Genomic DNA, 23,687 nt, shown 5'->3' with positions numbered 1-23,687 from the left:
CCCTTTACACAGAATTATGGGTATGACACACTTTTCCCAGAAGAAAATGGCTCCTCTTCTGAATGGGTTAGAAGGATGAGGAGCTGTTTGACAGGTGATTTTCAGGACTTTGTACGGATTTCATAGCAACCAGATGAAGCGGAGGAGACATTTAAATAGTTAATTTGGAGACTGTGTCGATTTTACAATGATCGAACTAACCGGTGGCGAGAAATCGCTCGCCGAAACCGCATGAGTAGCCGACTTCTGAAGTGAAGACATTTACTCATGTAGTCTTAGTGCTATTAATGTACGTTCTGTTTAAGCCAGTTTTATGGCATAATTCTACTACAAGGGCTTCAAGATGATGTGCGACGTGATGCCCACCATCGCCGAGGACGGCTCCAATGATCGGGAGTCGCAAGGCTCGGGAGATGACTCCAATTTTGAGCAACTGATGGTGAACATGTTGGATGAGCGAGATAAATTGATGGAGAGTTTGCGTGAAGCGCAAGACCAAGTTGCTTTGACACAGGGCAAACTTCATGAAGTGGAGAAGGAACGCGATAGTCTAACGAGACAGGTGCAACAAACACAGCCGCAGGTAGGTTGCAACATTTTTCATATACCGGCTTGACTGTGCACGCCGGTCGAATCTTCGATGATCTTACTGGATTAGTGCATTCTCAGTCGTTCAGCGGCCATCTTGTATAAATTATGACCCCACTCATTCTGAAAATCGCCCTTCCTACGCCCCACCCCCACATCAGGAATATTTTGACACTTGCTTTTCATTTATTTTGATAAATGCAGTCTAGATCCCAAGAACTGCACTACACATGCCATGAGACGAGTAGCAGGGACTATGTCCCCTTAGTGATGTCATCCACCGGTCTCGTTCTGAACGATACAGTCAATATTCTTCTATTTCTTCATAGATAAATTTTGCATCCAGCACTCAAGTAGTAGTATCACTCATTCCTGACATGATTCAGTCAACTTGCCCATCATGACTAATACTGCAGTCTACATCTGGAAATATCATGTTAATCTATTGATTATTTATGTATGAAACATCCATTTCGTCTGATTCTCTTTACCATTTCCTTGCATTATGAATGGAGGAACCATTTGGAATTGGTCTGTCACAGTTTCATTCAATTTTAGCATAAACTGATGCACCAGTAAGAGATTTCTAGACGATTGGCCGCATTCATAATAAAATATGATAAACAGAAAGAGTTAATCAACATGTAAGCTAAATGCTTTTCTTGACTTTCACTTATTACATAATAAATCTAAAAATAGCAATAATAAATAAACATGGGCATCTAAGTATAAAGATGCTGTCAATATTGAGGCTTAGATTCTGTCTCAGGATAAATGAATAATCCTCAAATCTCTGATCTAAAGACCCCAGGCTCAGCATCCATATGATCCTATGACATAAGATGCATTATGTTTGGTGAGATTGATCTTATATTTCGATATTCATAAATCTAATTAGCAAGTATGACTCATTTACATATAATCCAAATGAAAAAGAAGACCCCGAAAGATGGGATCCTAGCTATCAAGCATGACTGCACAGAACATACCAATATACTGATGAGGCTAATTAATTGTGCTAATTGGCTTTGCTTGCTCAACAAGTGTGTGAATTTTGACCAGAATAAACATCCTTGATTGATAGTGACACAGGTCTGTTGGAAGTGTCAGAGATATATACTTACAGGATACACATATTGTATATCAGATTTCAGGAAATGGCTATGACATTTGTCATTAGCCATGAAAACTGTTGCATTGGTATCTTGGAATGTTGTCATCGGGGATGATTACATGTTGAAAGATGTTAGCGATATTGAGATTACCCGATGTTGGGGTACTGTATGGGGGATTGTCAGAAATATTGTTGATGCGGCAGACAATCATTACTCACTCACACTGACGATCCTCTTGAAATTATTAACTTGCGTTACATGTTGTTGGTTACAGTGCAATTTCTGTGCCTCTTAAATCCTTTAATGCTATTCTTTTATGCCATATGCATATCACTGTATACATCAGTGTTATTTAATTCATTCAAGGTCTAAGGAAAGGGAAATGGAACCAAAATTATCAGGATTTCCTTTGATGAACTTACTCTCATAATTATGTATACCTTGTATACTGCGTAAGAAACTATGAGTATACATCTGTATGAATGTGATAAAAAAGTAGGTTTTTCTATTCCTGATAACCAACAATATTTTGTTTTGTCAAAAACATGACATAAACAAAAGGTATGTCTATTTCAATAAATAAAAAATGAAAATGTAACACTGGTTAATCCTAACTGTGTAAACCATGTATATACATAAGGAACCATATCGACAAATTTAATTGAAAAAAAATGTATTTTAAGCCCTGTTTTTTCTTTACGCATTATGCCTTGACAATACACCACTTTGATACCAGTTGTAGATACAGACTTTCATCATGATTGCCATGATGGTACAGTATTACCCCTAAGAACCCAGACTCTTATTAACTTCACTTTACCTTCAGACCCTGCCTGGGATAGAAACCAACCTGGAAATCTTCTGGCCCAAATTATAAGAAGACATAGGAATAAAAAAAGGACCCACCCTCCCACCAAATGTTCAAAATTCTCCCAGCCCTTAGGATACACTTAACATTATTGATACTGGCTCTGCCTAGTGGGATGTGCTAATTTCTGTCCCTTCCATGTAATGCCCCATATCAGTCTGTGACTTCAGCCACTTGTACGAGTTCAGTAAAATTTGTTTCAGTCTAGTAAGCAGAGTGGTAAACGTCTGAGATCTGCATTACTTCGGGCTTTGCTCCCGCACTAAGCTGACGCGCCATGATATAACTTTAATACTGTTCAAAGCGGCGTTTAATCCAACTCACTCATTCAGTCTAGTAGACTTTGCTAATAAATGTCCATACAGTAGCACTAAGATCTACTGAAAATAATGTTAAGTGACAGGTTCGGGCTAGTAGACTCAATCAAGAGGCTGTCTCATAATGGTGCTTACTTTTTACTCTTATTTGAGAACCTTATTCCTATACCCAGCCCTAATCACTGTTAACAGAGGAAATAGAGCCAGGCATTTACCTTTGTCTATGGATGTGTATGAGTTCTGATCACTATCAGTGATAAATCTTGGGGGGCCTGGCATTAAAACTGGGGTCACAGAGTAACCACTGTACCAACAGGAAATATAAAAATTCAAATACAAAATAAAATATGTGATATCAGGGCTAAAAAAAACACTCATGCACTCGCGAAAGTGAACAGATTTTGTGAGGGTAATGGCTGTTTTTAATCTTGAATGGTGAGGTTGACGCAAAAAAACGTGACTTGATGACCAAACAGACTGTGAGCTATTTTGTGCTGTCTGTCATATATATCCTTAACTGAAAGGTTAATTACAGAAAATAGTAATAATAGCTGAGAACATAAAGCTGAATAAAATTTTATAGGGCAAGTGAAAATATTGAAGGACGAGTATAAAATAATATCTATTTGCCCTGCAGGACAAGTTGGGTGTTAAGAAATATTTCGAGCCTTTGTGATGCTTTCTCCATATTCTTGATATTCAGAACTAATTCTCATAACATTTCATGTGTATATTTAAATAGTGTGACATATCTGATTATCCCTTTCAAAAGTTGAGTAGGATAAATAAGGATGGGATTTCCTTGTTTGAATCGAAATGTAGTGATTGACATTAATGAGTGAAGACAATCTGAAAGTGATTCTGTGAACAGTGAATGTTCTTAATGAACAGAAACATCAGATAGATTTTACACACATGCCTCAATTTAATAATTATTTTGGGTGCACGGGTGGCCTGTCGTCGATTCGCTGCGCAAAATTGCATCTCTTGGGAACGCCAGAAACCTTTGATTGTGGGTTCAAATCCCGGTTCATCCAGAGAGTTGTGTCCCTTGGGCACGCCAGAAACCTTTGATTGTGGGTCCAAATCCTGGTTCATCCCAATTATGTTTCTGCTTTTGTCAGCACCATACCCGTGCTTGTGGGTTTCACCGAAGCGGTAAATGTCTGAGACCTGCATCACTTCGGGCTCTCCTCCCACATTAAGCTGACACGCCATGATATAACTGGAATGCTGTTCAAAGCGGCGTTAAACCTAACTCACTCACTCACTAATAATTTTTTTAATCATTCCAACATCTATATGCCATGTGACTCACATTGACTAATTAATTGTTCATTGTTATGCATATACAACAAATACTATGGTCGGTAACAGGCAAACACTGTATCTCATTCTGCCTATATCATGCACTGCCACATCTAGACAGTAAACCCCAGCTGAAGATGGCTGAATATTGACTGTGGCTCTTTAAAAGTATTTATTCATAGACAGGATTCTCACTCAGCCAGTTTATGGTAATCCACACAAAGTCAAGCGATCCTGTGCTTTATTGTCTCATTAGAATTTGAAACCAACACATATGAACTAACGTTATTAAGGCCATGACGGGTTTTTTCAAAACTGACAGAGTAAGAAGAGGATATTTTTTTCTTTTACTTCTTTAAGAGTTTAATAGGTATTAAACTAATCTATAAATGTACATGTGATGCTAATGTGCCATGTGACCTATTTTGGCCATGCCTTTCTGCAGCTTCAGGTATAAAAAAATTCTGGTGCAAATAGAAATAACTCAAGTTGTTTTTCAAACTTACTTAGATATAACAGAAACATTTAGGTGAGGAGGGTAATTTAGGGACTGATGGATCATGACCTCTAGTGACGTCATCCTATTGTTTTCCAGTAGGGTTATGCCATTAACAGGGATGTTATAATATCCCCAGGATTTTATTAGATGTCCCAGGCATATTTGCTATATATTATGTTATTTGGATATATTATATCCCAGGGATTTTATTAATTCAACTTCTGTTTAGATTTTATCACATGAATGTTTCTGGCTAGAAATTTATTTTGCTTTTTGTACACGATGTTATGAAATGTTAAAATCCAATGACAAATGATTTCTTTATATTCCCGAGGATCGAACACGCAATCTTCGTATCTGTGGCCAAGTGAGTGTACCACAAGGCCATATAGGCGCTGATAAATCATATTGCTTTTAAGAATGTCTTTTTCAAGAACCATACGCCAGCAGCAGATATTTTACGCCTGTTTCTTAAGGTTCATGGAAAGTATGTTTGAAGCATAAAAATGTTGATAAATGTTGTTTTAAGTTTCTTTTTTCAGTTTATAAGTTAGATAAAACACTTCCCCTTAGGTTTTTATGATATTTAAGACCTCGGACATGCTTTATCCTACACATAAAGAAATCTGTTAACAAAACTAATATGAGGTATGGTGCAGGGACTGAGACAGACTTGAGTGACAGCTATGTGACAGCAGTCTGTAGATAATCAAGTGTAGACCAGACAATCCAGTGTTTGACAGAACAATCATCACTCGTCGCAATTCGGATATGATGAAATGCATCAACCAAGTCACAGAGCTTGACCGCCTGATCCTGTAAGTCACCTCTTACAACAAGCATGGGTTGCTGAAGATCAATTCTAACCCAGATCTTTATGGGTAGACTACACAAAGCATGCAAAGTGCTACAGTATGGAGTATACAAAGAAATGTTAGAATAACTATTCCTAATTCAAACATAACTTGAGTAAAAAGTGCACTTGAGGACATTATATTAATTCAGTGATTATGCCAATTCAGTTTCAGTGTTCTTTTTATTATTGCTATTTATATTGGAACCCAGGGCAGTGTTAGAAACTAACAGCTTTTGTCCACTAGTCCTTATAATGTTAACATATAGCAAAACCCTTAAAATGGGTCAATTACTACTTGTCCTTAGGATACCTTTACTATTGGGCAGTTTGGTAAGGACTACAGGACTAGTGCCAGTTTCTAACGCTGCAGGACAGGAAAAGATTCATGGTTTGTGGGATGACATTCTTCGTCCTGTTGGGCGGGAAGTGTTTCGACACTATTCATAAGTGTAATTTCTGATGAGAAGTAGTGGAAATACAGGGGTTTATCTCAACCTGCTCGGAGGCTGATATTCAGCTCTGAGTCTGTAGTGAGTGAGTGAGTGAGTATAGTTTTATGCCACATTTAGCAATATTCCAGCAATATCATGGTGGGGTACACCAGAAATTGGCTTCACACATTGTACCCATGTTGGATATTGAACCCAGGTTTTCAGCATGGTGAGAAAAAGCTTTAGCCCACTAGGCTAGCCCTGGGTACCCACCCAAGCCTGGAGCAAATGTCAGTAAATATTGGAATTAAAATTTTCCCGTCATGTTAATATAGTTGTAGTTAATGTTATGGGTTTATTGAGGTAATGTATCATAGATTACAGGGCCAATAATGTGGAAGTCGATTTAATGCTAAGTTTCGCATTACTGCAATGTGAAGATTCCTCAGATTATAGGAAAATAAGAACTTAAAATAAAAAATCCCAAATCTTAACAAAATATTAATTTCCCACTTTACTTGCCAGGGGCACTTTTTTAGAAGCCAGGTAAATCTCCTGCAATAGGTTCACATTTCCAGATAGATTGGTTGGCAAACTGATTGGTCTTGATGAATGAGGACAGAAAAATAATACCTTTAGAGCTTTCCTTTCAAGATTAGATTACTCCACGTCCCATGATGTTGTTTATAATCAAATACACTTTCGGCTCCACATCCAGTGTCATATTTTTGTTGTTTAACTAGCTATATGATGGCGGTCTGTAAATAATCAAGTCTGGACCAGACAATCCAGTGATTGACATAATGAGCATCGATCCTTGCAATTGGGATACAATGACATGCATCATCCAAGTCAGCGAGCCTGACCACCCTTACGACAAGCACAGTTGCCTTGTCAAGCTTGGGTTGCTGAAGACCTATTCTATCCCGGATGTTCACAGGGCATGTAGCACGGGGCATGTAGAGTGTTTGCTAGTGAGCCGAACATATATGAAAATTAGTTAATAATGACCTAAATATTTTCTGTTCTCTGCATCTGGACTGTGTATTTGGAAACCAAAGCAACATGCTTTCAACCCTCACCTATGGCTTACTATTGATGATTCTTGCATGTAAAAATCAATTTTATCATCCCCATAAATTAATTCATATGAATGTAGGTAATTTAGAAAATCTCAGATTTTATGATCGATTCCATGGTTAGAATCTAATACCACCCTCTGGTCGCTTATCATTGAAGTTTTTAGATGCTGATGACTTATGATTCAGTGGAGGTATAGGGCCGTCTGAATGCCAGTCCAGCTAAGCTGCTTGTCCAGATGGTAGCAGGGCCCTTCATCGTGTGTCTAAATTCTGATGGAATTATAAGTAAATAACTGGAATATTTGTGAGAGTGAGTTTAATTATCTACAAGTCGGTGGTGCTGGTGTAGGCTTGATGTGATTAACGAGTGTCAATAGCTGCCAGTTTGTTTACGAGGACATGTGTTTGCTGCAGTTGATCGCAGATTTAACGGATTACATTCTTAAGGGAGAGTGGTCGCTATTTCAGAGAATGTGAAGTTTCTCTTCATAATGTTTTGGTAGGAAAAATAATGCAGGACTTGAAATTAGGAGTGAGCGTCAAGGGGTCCTTTTCATAGCATTTAGGTTACAAACTGACAGTTTAAGGGAACCTAGATTCAAATTCTGTAGAAGAAAAACATTAAGACCTTCAAAACCCCCCTTAAATGTAACGTTAATCGATTTCTATCTCTAACTGCTGTGTCAAGAATCAAATTTGAGCTCGATAGGCGGGCTGGAAGTTTTGTCATGAAGCGGTGTTCGAACTTACTCATGAAATTCCAAGAGTCCTTGTCAATGCCGAATGTTAAGAGTTAAAAATTTAAGGGACTCTACATTAGAGGTGAAACGATACATCAGTTCAGTTTTCATGCGACAATATGATTCACTATATGCTTTTATTGTATCAATACAAGACGCTAGCTGCTCTTGCTGAAATAAATGACTTGTTACTTGTTTAATGACTCCCTGCCGATTGCTGGCTGTCAAATGTCACATAATGTGTTGTAATTAGCCTTTCAAGTTCACAACTTAAAATAACCGCTACGAACATGTGTTGTACAGCTACCTTTTCCTTTTAAACCTGCTTATAGTCAAGAAGTTTCCATGCAATTTGACATAAATACTCGTATTACGATATGTATCATATCGTGACCTATGTATTGTGATACATATATCGTGATCTTGCAGTATCGTTTCACATGTACCCTAGATTCAAATTATACAGATGTTAACTTTAACAAATGTTCCAAGACATTCAATGTAAAAAGCTTGGACGTAAATCACTGAGTTTAAGTAAATCACGTGCATGTTTGCAGTTAAGTTGCCATGGATAGATTCACAACATGAGACAGCTTCACATGTCTGTGTAATATGATATTGTAAGCCAGACTTTCCACATGACATTTGCTGCAGCTGATATTACAAGATGGAAATTGGTCAGTGTGGTCTCCATACATGTCATGGGATGAGGTCATGGGTTCTCTTTTCCATCAGTGCTGTACTATGAATGCAAATGAAGGTAGGTTCGTGGTTGAGTTGCAGTCAATATTTAGGACAGACTTACACCAGATGTGGTCCATTAGTGCCAAGTGTTTAGCCTTGACTGTTTGTATATGAGGGACAATATGATTCTGGCTAGCTATAGAGATTAACCACAAGTTATTAAAGATATAGTTAAAATATTCAACGTAGTAAGGATCTAACCATTGCCAATGGGGAATGGGATTTGTTTTGTGAAAAAAATACAATCTTGAAAATTTCAAATATTTTGCCTCATTTCTGTACAAGAAATACATTTTTCATGGGTCTTCCTTTCTTACTTTGAAGCAGTGACATCAATATTCTTATAACAATCTCATGCCCACCTCATGATTAGGGTCGACTGAGAACTGGAAATACCCATAAGCATTATTTTGGCCTCTGTACCTACTCCAGTAGGTCCCCTTGTGTTTCAAAAGATGCCAGGTAAGAATATAGTTCCTCATCAACCTGTCCTTGTTATGAGAGCGACTGAATGAATCAGGTGGTCATGCTCAGTAGGGGTTGAATGCCATCATCGTATGTCCCAAGTTTGTGGATCTATGCTCGTGATTTCAGTCACTGCATTTTCTGGTCCACTCAATTATTTACAAGTAGAAGTCATATAGCAGGAATTGTGCTTAGTGTGGCGTTAAACAACAAACAAAGAAAATGTAACTATGAGGCTGCCAGATTTTATTATTTTCAGAGACTGGGTCATTAAATGCCAGGAATAAGGTATCAATCATCTTTTATACTTATTTTATCAAAGACATTATATACTATATATAGTGATATGCAACTCTCGTCATTACCCTGTGCTGTTGGAGATTGTCTGTGCACAAATGGGCTAGCAGATCAGATGGTTGCAAGATTCTATGCCAAATATTTGTTAAAAAAACACCTGTTCTGTGGTTCTTAAAAGGTTATTTACATTTTATTGCTAAACAATGGCATGAAAAGTCCATGAAAGGGGTTGAGTTCGGTTCCAAGGAGCAGGCATCGATGCTCATTAGCTTCACCTGTGCAAGTGCATACTTCCCTACTTGCGTGTCTGGGGTCAGTGGAAGAGCAGTTCTCCAGGCCTGGGGGGAGGGGGGTGTCGGGATAGACACCACTCTGAGAGGCCAGGCTGTGTTTTGACCCCAGTAAATGTTGAATGCTCCTGCTGCTCCACCAGCGATGGCTTCATCTGGTATACACAAATATGTGCTGCCCCAACAGAGCGGTCTGCTTGGGGAAAGTGATTAGTTTGGTTGAATTAGATTGATACTGGTTAATCTTTCTTTCTGTTAGTGTAGGACCAGTTCAAGACTATATTTATCACTAGTTTATCCTGCATGTGTTAAGCTCTTGGTTGTCTCAAACTCATATCATAGTCCCAAGAGTTATCTTTCCCTGAATTAACTGAACATTTTGAAAAACACAACTTGGCGCTAGTTAAAATTTGTATCAAGTAAAATGGCCTAAACACGACACTGCATGAAACACGAAATCCAGAAAAGCTTGAGTCTGCCATGATAACAAGACTTGATATTTACTTAGTTAAAGTTAAGTCTGTCACTGATTAATATCAACATCTTCATTCCAGTGATATGAATAAAATGCATATAGATGCATAAATGTAGATTTGACAGATGCTTCTATTTTTTCTTGTTTTATAAATGTTATTCACCTATCACGCACACTGGAGTACGTTAGCTTTTTGTTGACTGATGGTGAGGTCGGACTGTATTTGTGTAGTTAGGTGGAGTTTGATTGGTCAAACCCCAGATAAGTTAAGCTATTTCTAACAGATCGAGAAGACATGCTTAGATTATAGTCCAAAATGTATTTTGAACTAAGTTATTAATTATACATGGAATCAACCCGTTTATCTATAATAATAGATTAACTATAGTAATATGAAAGAATCCAGTGTTCTTTAACTTCTTTCGAGTAGTATATATAACATATTTTGGGTTCAGACACTTAATTTTATTCTCGTGCTGATTCATCACATTGCTTGAACAATCTAATGAATAATAATATTTATTTTGTCATACTGATAGAAGAAATTGGTAGCAATTATTGTGGATCTTAGTGAAATTCAAAATAATGACAGTTAAAGAATATTTGATTCACCAGTGGTATCAATGAAAGTTCTTCTAGCCCAAAGAGACCGCCTCCATGGTCTAGTGGTAGAGTGTCCGCCCGGAGAGTGGAAGGTCGGGGGTTCGATCCCCGGCCGCATCATACCAAAAGACGTTAAAAGTGGGTACTTGTTGTTACCCTGTCTGGCGCTCGGCATTAAGGGGCTAAAACAAGGACTGGTCGGCTCGGAGTCAGTATACTGTGTCTGAGTGGGGTAATCATGTTAAACTACGGCATGGTATCTCAGTGAGCTAGCACTATAAATCGGCATCAGTCCGACTAGTACAAGCAGCCACACAAACACACACACGTACATGCACGTCGCTATGTAAGTGCAATAATCTTGGACGCGACATTAAACCACATTTCACCTCACCTCTAGCCCAAAGACTATCTTGAACTTTAGGTAAACCAACCTGTCTCACCAGCTTGTGCTATTTTCTGCCCTTCATCCCCTCAAACATCTCTGTTTAAGCTATCCTTTGGTTGAACACAATTTGTGGGGGATGGAGGGCATCCTCTTGACAAAATGATTGCATCTGTTCTAGAAACCACCACTGTATGAATATCTGAGTACCGTATTCGACAAAATAAGCGCCCAGGGCACTCTCAAAATAAGAAATAGGGGGCTCTTATTAGAATATTATTTTGGTGAAAAAAAACAGTTGAAAGATCGTAAATTTTGTGGTTAAATTTTTTAGGAAAGTTTAAATTTGTATTTAAAGACAGAGAAAAAGAATAAACTGAAAAAGATAAATAGGATGAATTAGGTTAACTGAAAAAAAACCTTTGAAATTTGAATAAGTTACACGAATTTAGGCTATGTGGCTGTTCATTTTATGGTTCCTCGGAGAAGAAGTGAAGGAGTATCTGTCATTCCCCTTGCATTAAAAGGTAAAGATTTAAGGGTCCCTCGATATGAATACTATAGGGCAAGCCTCAGGGACATCGAACCCCTCTTAGTTTCAAACACTGCTGTGTCATTTGTGGGGAAGGGGGTCAATGGTGGCCTAGTCGTCTATGGCAGCGCAGTTCGCTGTGCAGTTCGCAGTGCAGTTCGCTGTGCAGTTCGCAGTGCAGTTCGCTGTGCAGTTTGCTGTGCGGAGTTGTGGAAAACCTGAGATAGTGGTTTCGAATCCTGGTTCGCTCTGATTATGTTTCTAGGTTTGTCAGCACCATACCCATACTGGTGGGTTTCACCAAGTGGTCCTTGTGACCTGCATCATTTCGGGCTCTCCTCCCGCATCAAACTGACATACCTTGATATATAACTGGAATACTCACTCACTCATTTAAAAATATCAGTCAACCTTGAATTAATGTTGAAACAAAATGGAAATAAGCGTAAATCAATTGAACATAATTTTAATCATTTGTTTGGTTTTAAAGACTTTCTCAAAACATTGACAAGCTCCGTTGCCAGTTATCCACCATGATGCTTTTGGCAGGCCAGGTAGAATCATTATGAAGGTAGTGGGATCGGAAACGAGGGTTATAAACAGGAAACCTGCACTCCTAGTGTGTATGAAAGGAGTTTAGAGATGGCTTCCCTCTGTTTCCCCTCGCCATGGCGATATCCCCCTGATAGCAACTGTACTCCAGCACACCTGCTTGTAATTAATGATATAGTATAGGTGTGTGGAGTCGTTCCACAGGGGAGGTGTCAAAATCTCAGTTTGGACTAACTAGAAAAATTGTTTATCAATATGTGAATGGCCTAGAAAAACCTCAGATGATTATATGACCATTTTTCTAAACATACGCTTACAAAAATATAAATATGGACAAGATCGATATGTTTTGACTACTAAGAAATATTTTTTAATCTGAATTTTGCATAGATTTTATTTGAAATTCGCATGCTGCACTTTGCACACATTTTGTCCTTTGATATTGAACTTTGCATACATGTTGTCACTTGAATTTGAGCTTTGTATGCATGTTTTCATTTGAAATAGAGCATTACATATATTTCGTCATTTAAAATTGAATTTAACACACATTGTTTTTTATGTGAAATTGAGCTCTACATATATTTTACCATTCGAAACTGAATTTTGCATACATATTGCAGTCTGTTCAAAAAACATGTCAGTCTACTAGCCAGAACATGTCTCTTGGCAATATTTTCAGTCGATTTTAGTGATACTTTGTGGACTATTATTAACTGAGCTTACTAAACATGATGAACTTGCACTAGACTTGAGCTTTGGACCAGTGATTTATGTTGCTGACTTACGTTGTCATTTGAAATTGAACATATATTTATAGAAATTGGAAAGCCCAGTAGTACATGCACTGACTACCCCTGCCATAATTGGATTCTATACTGAACAAAAGTAACATGACACCGTGTACAGTCCTTTGCTGACACATCACGGTGTTATTGCTGTGTAAAATATCTTATTATTAAATGATTGTTAAAATGAATGAAAGGAAATTTGATATGGCCCCTCATATTACTTTCAGTTTCGCCATGTTTGATATAACTGCTATAGCACATGTATTTCATCCTTGGTCTACAGTGTGTACTATATGTTGACCTGTGCCGGGTTGTATATAACAAGCCTTTAGACCAGTATAAATTAATAATAAAATTATCACCCCATTCTCAGCTGCTTTGCTTTAATATGTCCCAAGGCAGCTTGAAACTCAGATTCCCATAATTATGATCCTTGGCTAGTCGGCTCCATACCTGACTTCTTGAATATCACCAAACTAAAATAGGTATAAGATCTGCATCACTTTAGGTTTTCCTTTCTCATAAACTGTGATTAATGTGACGTTCCTTTACATAACTAAGCTAATGCATTAAAAGTCACTCACTCACTCACTCACTCACTCACTCACTCACTCACTCACTCACTCACTCACTCACTCACTCACTCACTCGACTGCCTCAGTAGTTTAGTGATCAAGTGACTACTTGGAGAATGGAAAGTCAGGGGTTCGATCCCCTTTCGCGTCATTAAAACATTCAAAGATGGTACTTGTTGTTATCCTGCCTAGTGATCAGCATTAAGGGGCTAAAACAAGGACTGGTCAGCTCAGAGTCAGTATATTGTGTCTGTATAGGTAGCCATGTTAAACTGCAGCATGGTATCACAGTGGGCAAGCACTACATGGCATTAGTCCGGACTAGTACAAGTAGCCACACACACGTGCTTGCACGTCCCAATATAAATGCAATAATCTTGGAAGAGACGTAAAACCCCTTTTCACCTCATCTCAATTACCCATTCACTGATTTGATTGTCAAACACTTTTGACTAAATGTGTGCCAAAACGACCAAGTTATTCACAATTTTGTTTAATTGGGATGATTATCGAATAATCTTCAATAATTATTATGTAAATTTACATGGAAAATAGCAGCAGCATGTTGTTACATTAAACTTTAGAGCATGTAGTACTATTTGCATCAATAGATATTTTCCCCATAATTCAACCATATAATCCAGATAATTGTTTCTTCCCTTACATATCGTTGATGTTAGAAAACACTGCATAAGTTCCTTTATTCCTTTGTATATCTGTGCTTCGATTAATACATTCACCATTGGGCTGGCTTCAACTCTACATCATTATACAAACATTCCCCGAGAAGCATTGAATACATATTACAGCTCATTGTATCAAGGCGCTTGGAGTGTTGCCACTGGGTCGCAATATTCAGTGAAACTATCATCATGCTTCTTGATGTCAGTGTGTTGTAATGGCTGTTGTATTATTTACAGAATGTGAATTTCCGTATGAGTTTAAATATTATGCCTAGGGGTATTTTGATAAGTTCAAGTAGTAGAATGCAACTGGAAGGATGTAAGACAATTTTCGGTTTCCTTTGTCCTGTTTATTAGGGACTTGATCAAACTTAGTGTGAAGCATGCATTAAGAACTTGAATTGACAATCGGGTCAGTTTGATTGAGGAAAGATTTACAAGGAAATTATGAAGTGAAGATATTGATATCGCAGCTAGTTTGTAAGTCGACTGACTACTTATGTTGTTTTTGTGTGTAAATACAGTAAATTATTTGTTTTTGTTTTAAAAAACCCCATCTCAACTGTCTTTAAATTTTCCATTTTATGCATGAAAAATATTTATGTAGAATGTTACTAAATTGTGATATATTGAAATTAAAGAATAAAAAGTGTTTTTGAATACAACATCAGGCTTACTTTCTTCCTAGTTTGACCTACTTTGACATTTGATTTTGTCTGAAATTAATTCACATTGTTAGTGCAGGTAGAAAACAAATACTGTCAATTCTTTTTATAATTAATCATTTCCACACCATATGATTTACTTTCAGATTGTTTCACAAAAATGATAAACGCCTAAGACCTGCGTAACTTCAGGCTTTCCTTATATCAACCTGACACACCGTGATATAACTGAAATACTGGTCAACGTGTTGAGGGCAGTGTTAGACAAAACTCCCTCACCCGCTCATGCTTATGATACTGAAAGGGTTTGAAGCAGTGAGAGCTATATAGATAATCTCTCTGTATGCACTAGTCCATACAATGGTATTGGCAAGTCAGACATTCTTCTGCCTTTATCAAGTGATCAAAGCCCATCCTTCCATGGGAGCTAACAATCCTCTTAACTTTTTCTCCACTCTTATGATATTAAGGTCAAACCCTGTCAGATCTTCCCCCACAAGATCAAATGTTATTCCAGAAGTAGGAACTGCCATTGATTGTAACACATCAATGAGAGGTGGGTGAGATGGGGATAGGTTTAACAGATGATATTTACTGATACACTATTAACTGAATCGGGCTGGAGGGTTTGTGCCAGCTGCCTCTCTATTAGTTTTGATAATAAGAAAACGTCTCCGTGGTCTAGTGGTAGAGCGTCCGCCCGGAGAGCGGAAGGTCCGGGGTTCAATTCCTGGCCGCGTCATACCAAGAGAGATTAAAAGATGGTACTTGTTGTTACCCTGTCGGGCGTTCTGCTTAAAAGGGCGAAAACAAGGATTGGCCAGCTCAGTCATATACTGTGTCTGAATGGGGTATTCATGTTAAAGTGCGGCATGGTATCTCAGTGGGCTAGCACTATAAAATCGGCATCAGTCCGGACTAGCACACGCACGCACACGCACACGCACACGCACGTGGCTATATAAGTGCAATGATATGGGACACGACATTAAACCCCATTTCACCACCACCATAGAGTTATCTCCCTTATAATACCCACTGCTTCCCAAATCAATTATGCCAGAAACTGTAACAATTTGAACAGAAATGAAATGCCGATTGTGTGATAGTGTTTGCACGGTCAAGTGCATGTCCTTGAATTTTGGGATGGAGCCTTGAAATTTGTGAATGAAATTCTGTATGGATCGTGAAATTATTACCACAAGAAATCACTAGGAAACTGTCCTAATATAGACTGTGAATAGTGTTAATTCACATTGCAGTGTTAAGTAGGTCATTCTGGTTCTGTTCGAAGTAAATACTGATCCACTTTCCTCTTTCGTTCAACACTTGGAGCAGGAAAATAAACCTCAAGCACTCCCTGGAATGAAAATAACATTCAGACAAACAATGAGCTCCAGTTGTTAAGACTTACTTTCCCAAACGATATCTTCAATAAGACATCTCGCTTCGATGAGTTGCTGCTTCGTCTGCATGACCCTACTGGGCCCCGAGTTAGAATTGGTCCCCTGAACTTGTCATAAGTGGTAACCTTGGTTGATTACATGTCAAAGACCATAGGAGCATGGCATGGGACTTTGTTCACTATATCAACCACTGGTTTTTGTGTACCCATCTGATCCTCATTTTAGTCAGGTCATTGGAAGGTTTGTAAAAATATATTTCTTGGTTCACCCAACCCCCCCACCCCTAAAATTAACACACACACACACACACACACACACACACACACACACACACACACACATTGTGTGTCAGATTCACAGGGGAACATAACCTTGGTAATCAGGGCTTCATCACACAGAAAATAGAGTGTTGGAATATTGTTTAACTTTTCTTCAAGAAAGAATTTTCTACTGATTTCTCCCTGAAGAAACAGATACTTTGGAAAGCTCTGTTGAAAGTTCTTAATCAGGCATCTGTCTGAAATATGTGTAGATTATGAAAGGACATGGTAATCATAAGTTGTGTTATGTGATTATTGTGGTATGTTATCATCAACTGACGTGTGACAATTATCTTGAAGGCTGTTATCACATAGTTCCTTGTCCGCGTCACCCTCTGTCTCATCATCCCATCACGGTGCCCTGAACTGTTACTTCCATGGATAGAAATTAGCACTTACCTGTCCCCAAGGAATGTTAGCCCAGTGTTGAGGTCTTTTAGGAGGCGTCCCTATTTGTCATCAGTATTCCGGTTTGTGGTGTTCATGGTGAATTTCTACCCTGCTACTTTAGGGATGTGTAGGGACATTAAGGCAATTGGAAAGAGAGAGATGGTGGATCTTAGGTTTTTGTTTGTTTATTTGTTGTTTAATGCCACACTATATTCCAGCTATATGATGGCAGTCTGTAAATAATCAAGTCTGGATGAGACCATCCAGTGATTGACATGAGCATTGATCCACTCAATTGGGATACGATGATATGCATCAACCAAGTCAGCGAGTCTGACCACCCGATCCCTTTAGTCGCCTCTTACAGATCATCAGTGATGGTGTTGTAGCCTGTGCCTCAAACCTTTGAGTCTCCCGAACTTGACATATTTTCATGGATATACTAGTGTTTATGTATGGAGTTTCACTGTTAAGCTTACTAGACCTAACATAATTTGACAAGACACAGGCTTAGGACCAGTGGCAAATGTGGCAGACTGTTTGTTGATGTATCATGGGTTAGAGACGACATGGGTCGACCAGTCATCTAAAGCACTGAAATTCACTATGTAGAGGACCCGTGAAGATCTGGGGTAAAATAGATCTTCAGCAGCTCATGCTTGCCATAAAAGGCGACTATGCTTGTCGGAAGAGGTGACTGATGGGATCAGGTGATCAGTCTCGCTGACTTGGTTGATGCATGTCAGCAATCCCAATTGCGTGGATCGATACTCATGATGTCAATCACTGGATTGTGTGGTCCAGACTCAATTACTTACAGACCGCTGTCATACAGCTGGAATAATGCTGAGTGCGGCGTTAAACAACAAACAAACAAACACTGTGTAGAGAAACCTATGACTGTGGTTTGAAGTCCTTTTTGTGTTTCTAGGTTTGTCGGCACCATGCCCAGGCCCTGAGGTTCTCCATAGTGGTTAACATCTAGGACCTGCATCACTTCTAACTGTCCTCCCATATCAAGCTGACACATGATGAAACTGAAATACTGTTCAAAGTAGCGTTAATTCCAACACACCCACCCATAGTTTCGAATATCCTAATAAGGTCACGGTGTAACCTGCCTTCCGCTATTGTGTAATTAGAAATCCTGATCAATTAATCCAGGGCAAGACATGGATCAAATTGATTCTTCGGACCACCCATTTGCAGTGTTTAGCATGTCCAAACTGTTGTTGTCAGGTTTTTTTTCAGAGGGTTGATTGTCCTGGAGCAAAGTGAATGTTTTTAGCCATGCTGAGAGTAAGAGTTACCAAATAGATAATTTACTTCTTGGGACCTGCTGAAACCACATAATCATTGTTAAGGGAAAGCATTCGATTCCAAGACAATATTGATTATACAGAAGTCTAAAGCAGTTGTAAGTGTGCAAGCCTTTACTGCTTGTTTGAAGAAAAAAAACACTTTCAGAAATGCAACAGCAATTTAATTGCAAAAATTGCGAGACTAAAGGGATTTATCTAAAGCTGGGCCCAGATCCACAAAGTGATCGTATCGCTGAGGTGATCGCAACTCCCATACTTTAACTTGAGACAGTCGTAGCTGTTAGGTGATTATAACTCTTTACTTTAACATAGACCTGAGACAGTCGTATCCGTTAGGTGATCGTAACTCCCATACTTTAACATAGACTTTCGTAGCCCTAAGGTGATGGTAACTCCAATTCTTTAACAAAGACTTGCGACAGTCTTAGCCTTAAGGTGATTATAACTCCTTAACTTTAACATAGACTTGCGACAGTCGTAGCCCTAAGGTGATCGTAACTTCCATACTTTAACATTGACTTGCGACAGTCGTCCAGATAAGGTTATCATAACTCCCATACTTTATTGTAGACCTGTGACAGTTGTAGCCCTACGTTCGCTTTGTGGAATGGGGTCCTCTTCGGAGGCTGAACTTTGGCCCCAAGTCTGCAGCAAATGTCAGTAAATTACCCAAATTAGAATTACAATTGTCCACTTCATGTTAATATATATAACTAATAACTAATTTCATGGCTGTCTAGAGACAACCTGTATTTTAAAGATAACCATGATAACAGAACCAATAAATAGAAAGCGGTTTAATGCTTAGTTTTAAACTATTGCATTGAATACAATCTGAAAAGACAATGTTAAAATACCACTGAATTTAAGAAACAAGAACTTCAAAAATTGACCTAATTTTGAACAAAATAACTATTTTTTCACAATTTTGCCTGACAGGAACATTTAGTTTAGAATCCAAGATGAATACCTGGACTTACTTGGTGTTCATGGATCACAGTTGTGTTCAGCCTATCGCGTAAGTAGCAATAGGGAGAGCGATACATCAAGGTAAATCATCACCTTTGTTGCAGTCAGGCCAGTTAATCAGAGTTAATTCTGGAATTGATTCAGCTGACTGTATATTTACTGTTCAAGTTGTACTTAATAGACTTCACCCATGGTCAAGTGCTTTAGGATGATATTTCATCATGACAATTGGACATTGTTGGAATTGAAGCTGATATCAAGTTTTATGTGTTTGTGGTGGTTGAAATTAACCTAAGGCAACTGATAGTCTATCCCATAGTCCCTGAACCATATTATTTCCACCGAACCCTTACTGTGCCTGTGACAACTCACTGAGGCTAATTGTTTGCTTGTTTCTCAAAATTATATATTTTCAAAGACAGTGTGTTAGTCTTCTAGTTATATTACCTATTCAGAGTTTAAAATATCACTAGATCTCAGGATTCATGTAGCATTAGGCCCAAAACAAACACTTGTGTTTCAGGTTTCCTGCCATTAGCAAATATGGGCCAAAATGAGTGAGTGAGTGAGTTTAACACCACTTTTAACAGTATTCCAGTTATATCACGGCGTGACCCAATGATGCTATTTAGAAAGATTATTTCCAGTAGGTCTATAAAGACATGATGATATCACATGTGAGTAAGGGTTTTTTCTCAGAATGCTTCAGACATCGTGAACATAAAATTGACAGAACATGCTTGAGTGAGCATTATGACTCCTACAAAGTTGGCTTTCATAGAGGACAGACCTGGTTGTCCAATTGACAAACGTTTCTTTAATGACATCATTTAACCATGCATGAGGTCCCCAGCTTGCTGTGTGTCTATTTCAATGATAGTTTAAGTTTCACCACACTGACAGTAAGAGATGCATTGTTCAGAGGACTTGGCGTTCCAAATTTCCTTCAATCATGGGCTTTCAGCAGGGATAAAAATTAACCTGAAACCTGTAGCAGCCTGAATAGTGGGTCAGATCCTGTCAAATCTTATCCCAGCGTAGTAAGAGTTATTCCAGAAGTAGGAACTCCCATTTATTACAACACATTAATGTGTGATTGGTGAGATAGGGGATGGTCTTAACAGAAGACAAAGTGCCCTATTGTACTGCCTAGGACCCCTTTTGTTCTGCCAAGAACCCCCTTTGTAATGCTTAGAACCCCTTTGTACTGCCTAAGACCCCTTTGTCATGCTTAGAACCCCTTTGTAATGCTTGAACCCCTTAGTAATGCTTAGAACCCTTTTATAATGCCAAAAAACCCTTTGTAGTGCCTAGAACCCCTTTGTTATGCCAAGAGCCCCCTTTGTAATGCTAAGAACCCCTTTGTATTGCCTAAGACCCCTTTGTCATGCTTAGAACCCCTTTGTAATGCCTGAACCCCTTAGTAATGCTTAGAACCCTTTTATAATGCCAAAAAACCCTTTGTACTGCCTAGGACCCCTTTTGTTATGCCAAGAACCTCCTTTGTAATGCTTAGAACCCCTTAGTACTGCCTAAGACCCCTTTGTCATGCTTAGAACCCCTTTGTAATGCCTGAACCCCTTAGTAATGCTTAGAACCCTTTTATAATGCCAAAAAGCCCTTTGTAGTGCCTAGGACCCCTTTTGTTCTGTCAAGAGCCCCCTTTGTAACATCTGAACCCCCTTTGTAATGTCTGAACCCCCTTTGTAATGTCTAGACCCCCTTTGTAATGTCTTGACTCCCTTTTTAATGCCTAGGACCCCATTTGTAATGCTTAGGACCCCCTTTGTACGGTTAAGGACCCCCTTTGTAATGCCTTGAACCCCTTTTGTCATGCCTAGGAACCCCTTTGTAATGCTTAGAACCCCTTTGTCATGACTAGGATGGTTGGTTGGTTGTTTTTTTGTTTTACACCGCACTCAGCAATATTCCAGCTATATGACGGCAGTCTGTAAATAATCGAGTCTGGACCAGACAATCCAGTTATTAATATCATGACCATCAATCCACGCAATTGGGATCCATGACATGCATCAACCAAGTCAGCGAGCCTGACCACCCAATCCTGTTAGTTGCCTTTTAAGGCAAGCATGGGTTGCTGAAGATCTATTCTATCCCGGATCTTCACGGGTCTCATGACTAGGAACCCCTTTGTCATGCCTAGAACCTCTTTGTCATGCCTAGAACCCCTTTGTCATGCCTAGAACCCCTTTGTCATGCCTAGAATCTCTTTGACATGCCTAGAGCCCCTTTGTCATGCCTAGAACCTCTTTGTCATGCCTAGAACCTCTTTGTCATGCCTAGAACCCCTTTGTCATGCCTGGAACCCCTTTGTCATGCCTAGAACCTCTTTGTCATGCCTAGAGCCCCTTTGTCATGCCTAGAACCCCTTTGTCATGCCTAGAACCCCCAAAATGTATTACCATTGGTGCCCAGATTTATTTTGGCCAGGGTAAATTGAGTGAAGTTACCATTAATGATAGTCATTACATTAACATATAATGTTCAAAAAATATATATGAAATAATAATTCATTTATTTGTTACGGTTGGGATGGTTTCATATGTTGAGGAAGTGTCCAGCAGATTTCATTTTCAAAACTGAAATTACTGTATTCTCCATATTAAGCGCCCTTCACCAATAATCTGCAAGTCATCTTTATAAGCGCCACCAAGTACAAAGTATTAACATTTACATGACAGTCGATATTTTCTTGCATAAACTAGACATTTTGACCAAACCTATAGCTGTGTTATGCATGCACACAGTGAGTTTTTACATTCTTTCCGAAGTGAAAACATTACCGCAAACATGCTAACACCAGCAACAGCAAGTCAACAAATCCATTTTGAGGCATGCCATTTAATTACAGCACATCTATGTTTTAGTGGGGGCACGGGTGGCCCAGTCGTCTAAGGCGCCGCGATTCGCTGTGCAGAGTTGCGTCCCTTGGGCACGCCAGAAACCTATGATTGTGGGTTCGAATCCCGGTTCGCCTCAATTATGTTTCTAGGTTTGTCAGCACCATACCCGTGCTCGTGGGTTTCACCTAAGTGGTAAACGTCTTAGACCTGCATCACTTCGGGCTTTCCTCCCACATTAAGCTGACACGCCGTGATATAACTGGAATAATGTTAAAAGCGGCATTAAACCCAACTCACTCACTCACACTATGTTTTAGTATTCATGATCAATTTCATAACCACTATCATCTCTTCAGAAACCAATGCTTGGATTGAAAGGTGACGATATGCTTGTCGCTAGAGGCGACTAACAGGATTGGGTGGTCAGGCTCACTGACTTGGTTGATACTTGTCATAAAAAAAAGACATAGATCCCAACTGGGTGGATCGATGCTCATGATATCATTCACTGGATAGTCTGGTCCAGACTCAATTATTTACAGAGCGCCGTCATAGAGCTGGAATATTGTTGAGTGAGGCGTAAAACAACAAACCAACCAACCCAAATCTTAACCACTGTCATGTTATTATTGTTTTATTTTTATTTAATAGAGTGAATTTCATTTTCGGCAATATCGTGTTTGAACCAGATCGGCAGATTACATCAATTTACTTTTTTTTACACTGACCAGACTAACATTATTCTTTGTCTTGGAACAAATTGGGTTGTGAGAGAATGAATACCTTAATTACCGTAAATTGACATACGTGATCACTCATTGAAACTGCCATTACCCTTGAAACTGTTCCATACAAACTGTTCCATACATACTACTGGGGTTAACAAATGCCCAAACTAGGTATGTATTCTGTTTTGAAATATCACAAACAAACAACAAGACTACCATGTTGTGGAGTTCACAGTAGTTTGATTTGATGCACTTTGCGATGTAAGACCAGCTTTATCACAAAAAAATCTTGATTATCAATCAGATTGTCTTGACTGGGCGCCGCCATTTTGTTGAAACAAATGCAAGTGATGGAATAGGATTGGCCCATAGGAGAGGCTCAGAAGGGACATAACTCAAAATAACCAGTGGTGGCACTACTATCGATCCCAGGAATTCCAGCCAAGTTCGGCAAGGGTGGAAACTGGACTTTTGAAGTCAGTTAACTCTCTTGTCTGGGGAAGATGCTTTGCACTAAGCAGTTATTGAAGTAATGAAAAGAGGCATTAAGTCACAGGTAGTGCATGGAAGCGAAAGTAAAACCCATGTTATTGTGATTCTTTTTTATTCCAGCATTTAAAAAAGGCTCACTGAGCGTCAGTCAAATTGTCTTTATACTGTTATTCATCAACCTATGAGTTTGTTCTCTCTTGATTAGTCTCATTGTCCTGTATGATTTCAATAAGTCCACTCCTTTTTCAATTTACTGTTTGCTCAGTGCGCTTTTTATTGTGAATGTGGTAAGGATAATTTACTGATTATATTTCCTTGTTTCAGTTCTCAATACC

The 23,687-nt window shown here is 38.8% G+C and overlaps 1 protein-coding gene across 8 annotated transcripts in view; it reads left to right on the top strand.

The window, feature by feature from the left end:
* Positions 1-23: 23 nt before the first annotated feature.
* The window catches only part of LOC139462503 (liprin-alpha-1-like), a 144,235-nt gene continuing 120,571 nt past the window's right edge, over positions 24-23,687 (top strand). For all 8 annotated transcript variants that reach the window (XM_071244264.1, XM_071244270.1, XM_071244266.1 and 5 more), the window contains exon 1: positions 24-583. In XM_071244264.1, coding sequence (XP_071100365.1) covers positions 344-583 — 240 coding nt within the window. In that variant the 5' untranslated portion in view covers positions 24-343. The remainder of the gene's footprint in view (positions 584-23,687) is intronic.

This window comes from Haliotis cracherodii, unplaced genomic scaffold (assembly GCF_022045235.1).
Source record: "Haliotis cracherodii isolate W230 unplaced genomic scaffold, xgHalCrac1.p SCAF_15, whole genome shotgun sequence".
NCBI lineage: Eukaryota > Metazoa > Mollusca > Gastropoda > Lepetellida > Haliotidae > Haliotis > Haliotis cracherodii.
The sequence above is the reverse complement of the archived record's forward strand: the minus strand, read 5'-3'. Positions and strand labels throughout refer to the sequence as shown.